This window comes from Sycon ciliatum, chromosome 5 (genome assembly GCF_964019385.1).
Source record: "Sycon ciliatum chromosome 5, ocSycCili1.1, whole genome shotgun sequence".
Taxonomy (NCBI): Eukaryota; Metazoa; Porifera; class Calcarea; order Leucosolenida; family Sycettidae; genus Sycon; species Sycon ciliatum.
Window position 1 is genome coordinate 32,403,228 of NC_088647.1, and position 6,048 is coordinate 32,409,275.

The 6,048-nt window shown below is 51.0% G+C and overlaps 1 protein-coding gene across 1 annotated transcript; it reads left to right on the top strand.

Annotated features, from left to right (window-relative positions):
• The first annotated feature begins 3,993 nt into the window (after positions 1-3,993).
• Positions 3,994-4,773, top strand: LOC135817022 (uncharacterized). Its single transcript, XM_065330121.1, has one exon. It carries the CDS (start codon positions 3,994-3,996, stop codon positions 4,771-4,773), a length of 780 nt encoding a protein of 259 aa, XP_065186193.1.
• Positions 4,774-6,048: the final 1,275 nt, after the last annotated feature.

A 6,048-nucleotide genomic window follows, 5' to 3' on the forward strand; every position in this document is an offset into this window, starting at 1 on the left:
GAGTTGCCGGGAGACTAATGTGGGGAGTTGGAGATGATGAAGAAGTGAGCTGTGATGGACTGGTGCAAAAAGGGGGATCCGCAGGCAGATACGGGCTGCTCGTCGCTGAACGCGTTCTAATTGGTCCTTCTGTGTGCGGGTGGTGTTGGATAACACGAGACTGCCGTACTCTATAACCGGGCGAATGTAGGCGGTGTAGATTACGAGCAGACTGGGGGTGTTAAGTTGGCCTCGTGTTTTACGAAGTTGGTGAAGGAGTTTTTTGGATTTGTTTATTATGTGCGTGACATGTGAGTTCCATTGGAGGTTGTTTTGTAGTATGATTCCAAGGTGACGGTGTTCTTTGACTTGCTTTAGGGGTGTGCCATTAAGAGTGATGTTGAGTTGGTGGTTTGGTGTGAACGACAAGGTAACGGTCTTTGAGGCATTGACGAGGAGGTGCCATCTGCGCAGCCAGGTTGCGGCAGCTGAAACGGCTGACTGCAGGGACAACTCCGATGTCAAACGGCTCTGGTGTGTTGCGATGAGCGCCGTGTCATCTGCAAATTGGCTGCACTTTGTGTTCGAGTTGGTGCAGGCAGAGGGCAGGTCAATGGTGTAGATCAAGAACAGCAGGGGGCCTAGAACGGATCCTTGGGGCACCCCTGCTGGTATGGCTTGCCACTCACTGAAGGCGTCGCCGACACGAACACGTTGACGGCGATGGGTGAGGTAGCTGACCATCCATTGTAGGGCGGTATCTTTCAGGCCGAGGTGTTGCAGTTTCTTGAGGAGACCGGCGTGCCAGACTCTGTCGAAAGCCTTCGAGAGATCGAAAAAGCAAGCTGTGACGGAAAGACCTTTATCTCGGCTCTCGGAAACCTCGTGCACGAGTCTGGCGAGCTGGAGTTCGGTGCTATCATTGGCACGAAAACCGGATTGATCCACTGGGAGGAAGGGTGTGACGTGCTTGTAGAGTCGCTTGTGGACGATCCTCTCCTGCACTTTACTGATAACGCTCAGAAGTGATATAGGCCTGTAGTTTGTTACCAATGACCTTTCGGCTTTCTTGTATAGTGGGCTTACAGTGGCATCACGCCAGTCCTGTGGTTGTTCACCTCTCCGAAATGACTCATTGAAAAGTCGGGAGAGTGACGGCGACAGCTCACGCGCCGTGGTCTTGAGGAGTCTTGTTGGGATGTCGTCAAACCCAGGGGCTTTGCAAGGATTAAGGGCTCCTAGGAGCTGTTCTACCTCGGCGGGTGTGGTGGTGATTTGGGCAAGCTCTCTCTCGCCGGATGTAGTAGATGTACAGTCATGTACATCTGGACTCCTGGGGGCCGGGGCAGGGGGACTGGAGCCTGGAGGCAAAAGTTCAAGCATGGAATGATTGAGCGACTTGCCAGCTACACCTCCTCACGCCGCATTTGCTGCTTTCGTCTTCGTTTTCGGTGGACATTCCTCCAACGCACTATGCCCACTTGTTGGTGATCACATGCAGCCTCTACTGTGAGGATGCTATTCGCAACCGTCTACTGCAAGCTCTTTTTTTACTAGTACAGTCGTCCCTCTCTAATCCGGCACTTTATAATCCAGCACCCTCGATAAACCAGCACAATTTTCAGTAGCCAAAATGTCCTCTTCATGCACATAGTCATTGCAGCAGTAAATCGGATTTGTTAATCCAGCACCCTCCCTAATCCAGCAGATTTTAGTGGCACAAATGGTGCCGGATTATAGAGGGACCACTGTATTATTCACAAACCTAACCAAGCATGAATTGAGCGATTTGGAGATGGAGATGGTGGCTCTGCCTGCTCGACATGGAGGCTTGTCTTTCGACAACCCTGTTGAGGACCGTTTCCGCGCAAGCACGCTGCGTCTTTGGAGTGCACCACCCACCTCGCAGCTCAGATCGCTACAGGCGGATCGGAGTTGCTGGAGAGCATTCGGCTGGACCAGGCAACCAAATCAGCAGTGCGGATTCGCCACCGCGCAGTACTGGACGCAACAGCGATCGCCATCCAAGATCGCCTGCCGCAGCCACAACAGCGAGCAATGTCCTTGGCACGCGAGAAGGGCGGGTCCAGTACCCTGACCACCGTCCCTCTGGCTGAGCACGGTTTCAGCTTTGATGTGAAAGCTGACTTTCACGATCATATCCGGTTCCGATACTGTTGGCCTCTGGACAACCAGTTACCTGCCAGCATCCAGTCCCTGTGGCTCAAGGTTTTCAGTTGACCATGCCCAAATTTGCAAGCTGTCGGGGTTCATCCACATGCGACACAATAATAATAATAATCAACGCAATAAATAGAGTAAGCTGCGCACTCAGTACAAACACCATTAGCAAAACTTGTTTTCATGTAAATAAAGAAGCTTGTTCCTAAACGTTCTATCCCGTCATCATCGTTGGTATCTGCGTTTTCGTCTTCTTTGACTTCCTTGGTACCGTCATCCGGTGTGTCCACCTCCGGTGGCAAAAAGCGTGGCCGGCCACCGAAGAAACCACCGGATGGTGTGTCTGCGGGACCAGTGACTCGCTCTAGGGCGAGGTTGGCAGAGTCTTTATCGTCTCCGTCGTTGTCGTCATCGTCGTCGTCAGTATTTTCCTCATCTCCCTCCTCCTCTTCATCAACATCAACAGCCATTGGAACGTCAAAGGGAGCATCATCGCAGCAGGCAGTGCCATTAACGGACGTGCCTTTGGTACTGACATCTACATCGGCCTCGTCTGGATTGGCAGTAGCGGCAAGGAATGTCAGGTCGGTTTCATTGTCACGTAATTCCAAAGTATGTACTGGTTCTAGTAGTGGTGTTAGGGTGTATGAATCTTCTGTTGATAACCATCTTGTTCAGAATAGTGATTGTCGTTCTAGTTATACTGATGATTGCTTTTCTGTTTGGTCTCGTTCACGTAGTCAAAGGTATTTGCGTGTATTGGAGTCTATCTACATTTTTACCACCAAGCCGATTTTGTGTAGGCAGAAAAAGAATTTGTTTACGTTGAAATTGTTTGTGAATTTAGATCAGTAGTTCTCGTTTGTGGTTGCATGGTTACTTTCTAGTGGTGAATTTATCGCATCAGTTGTCACCTGATATCGTTGATTGATGTAATGTTTCTTTCAGCTCTCATTTTCTCGCGCTGGTTAGGGTCTAAATTATTACTTGCATTGTGCGTATATATTATATTGAGTTTAGAGCTAATGTTGATTTGCCAGTAATCCTCTGATGAGATGGCGACGAAAACGTTTAGGAACAAGCTTCTTTATTTACATGAAAACAAGTTTTGCTAATGGTGTTTGTACTGAGTGCGCAGCTTACTCTATTTATTGCGTTGATTAATACTTCAGAAGTAATAATAATAACTTTATTAGGATGACCCAAAGGCTGACCGCCTATCGTGGGGTCCGTCGCATTGAAGGATGATGGTACAAGAGAGTACAGATTGGGAAAGGGGGGGGGGGGACTACGATGAACAGGGTAACGGCATGCCAGCGAGTAGACCTGAATACTGACAAGAATGTTTGCGCAGCTCTTTCTTGAATACATGGACAGAAGATGATCCCACCGACTTCCTCGCGTCGTGCATGAAGGAGCTCGATCATGATGTGGAGGTGGAGCCACCATTGCAGCCCCTAACTGGTGAAACCTTTCACCATTGGTCAGCCAACACTGACCCTGATGCCCGTGCCGACCTGCGGGTGAAGGGAAGTACATGTACTAGAATTTCCTAATGCCAACGAAACCAATCTCTGCCGGTGTTCTGCAGGTGATGACCATGAGGCTACAGGCTGTTGTGAATGGCCAGAGTTCGTCGCCCTACCCTATAGAGTCGGGAGTACCCCAGGGGAGCATACTGGGGCCAACTCTGTTCCTCATCTATGTAAACGATGCGGAGCAGTGCCTAGCTCCTGGATGTTCACTGGCCACCTTCGCCGGTGATACAACGGTCTACACTTGTATCGCCGGAACTGCTCCCAAACAGTAAGAAAAGCTTACAAGCCACCCTGGATGCGCTCCCATGGCTGGGGCAAGAAGTGGCGGATCAGGTTTGAGCCCACAAAGTCACAGCTCATGACGATAGCCCATCAGCGGCACAGGTGGCCTATCATGGACCTCACGTTTGGAGATCACACTGTGTCTGAGCTATCGGAGGTAAAACTCCTCGGCATCACATTTGACTCGGGCCTCTCCTTCAAGACCCACCTCCACAACACAGCACTCAAGGCGAGTTCTCGCCTGGGCTTCCTGCGCAAAGCTGCTCGCGTACTCGATGGTGCTGGTAAACGAACCGTCTACAGAGGTTTTGTGAGGCCAGTCCTAGAGTATGCGCCATTGGTATGGATGGGAGCAGCTTCAAGCCATCTGCGCCTTCTCGATCGAGTGCAGAGACGCGCCCTCCACATTCTTGGCCCTGATGTCCTCCTCCAGAGTTTGGCAGCAAGGAGATTGGTCGCCGGCCTCAGCTATATTATGTATAACCTGATGTGTCTGGCAGGGCCACCGCAACTAACGTCGCTGGTCCCCTCACAGCTTCCTCCACGAACATTTCTTCGAACTCGGTCCGACCACTCGGTGTGCCACGAGTCTCAGCTACAGAACGTCCTCCCGGCTTCCTCTCCTGATTACGTGCGACGCTGCTTCCCATACAGCATCATTGACGAGTGGAACAACTTGCCCCCAACTGTGCTGCAGTCTCCGCCACGCCTGACGTCCCTCCAGTCGTTCAAGGGCAAGGTGCATCAGCACCTACGACAAAGCCGCTGGTATTGGGCTACAGACTCGCTGTAACACCCCATATATCCACAATCAACTCCCTCCCCCTCACTTATCTATTTACATGTGTTTCGTAATCCCGTCCATGGTGCGCTGGATAGCGCTAACGCCGACACCCTAGGTCGGCGTTGCTAGTCCCGCCTCACCGGCACAGGCTCCCTGAGAGCCCCTACTAGTACATTGTCTGTCTTTCTCCTTTGTTGTCTCGATCATTATTTTCTTTTGTCTTCTTCTTCTCCTCTCTTTGTTATGGTCTATCAGTAGGTGGTGCATTCTGTAAAAGAAAAAGAAAGAAAAAAGATGACCCCACAGCAGGAGGACATGATTCACGAGGAGGTTGCATGCTCAACAGCTCAGAGCGCAGTATCGCCAGGTGAGCTGAGCTATGGTGGCCAGCATCTCTGCATTGGCACATCCCAGCCCCTAGGCCCAGGGGCGTAGCTGATCCCCTTTTTAGGGGATGCTGCACGACCGTACATGTGTATGTAGGGTGGCTGGTGCATGTCATTCATACTATTACTAGTCAGTATGTACCTAGGTGCACCTGTGTTGGTGGTAGATCTACATAATAGACCACCCTTTTCAGGTGATCTACGCATATTTCCCCTAGTTTGAGGGGATTATGGCTCATAATCTCTCATAATCCCCTCAACGTGCGCGCCTTGGGGATTTGAAAAATAATCCCCTCGGAACCGTGCAATATCCTATACGTACATGGTGGTGGTGCGCGTCGTGACTTTCACGAGTCGACTATTCCAAGACATGGGCCCATCGAGCAAGTCACTGTCTGTCCTTTTATCTTGTAGTTGTACCGAGTTGCCCCATAATCGCCCCGGCCTATGCCTTGCATAGCCCAGCTATCCAGACTTGTCTCCAGAGTCCAGGCCGCTGGCCCGCGGCCCGGTGCATCACTCCACGACCGCCCCTGCACCAGGCCAGGCCCAGGGCTAGGGTCGCAGGGATCCCCGGGACCACGACAGTGGCAGAAGGTAGTAAAATACCAGTAGTTTACTACTCGCTGATCTGGCTGGTTGCCCAGCTACGCTGTCTCCAGGTGTCAGTTCAAAACATCTTTCACAGGAGAACGACGTTCATTATGTACGTCGTCACAGTCATGTACATGTGGTGGTACTCATGCCATGGTAGATCTACTGGTAGATCTACTCTCCAGACAGACTAGTCTAGAGACTGAGTACTCTCCCAGTACTAGTACCATACTTGCCTTGGTACATGGTCTTCACACGTACGTAAACAGTCACTGACGATTACCCCGGCACACTGTCATCATAC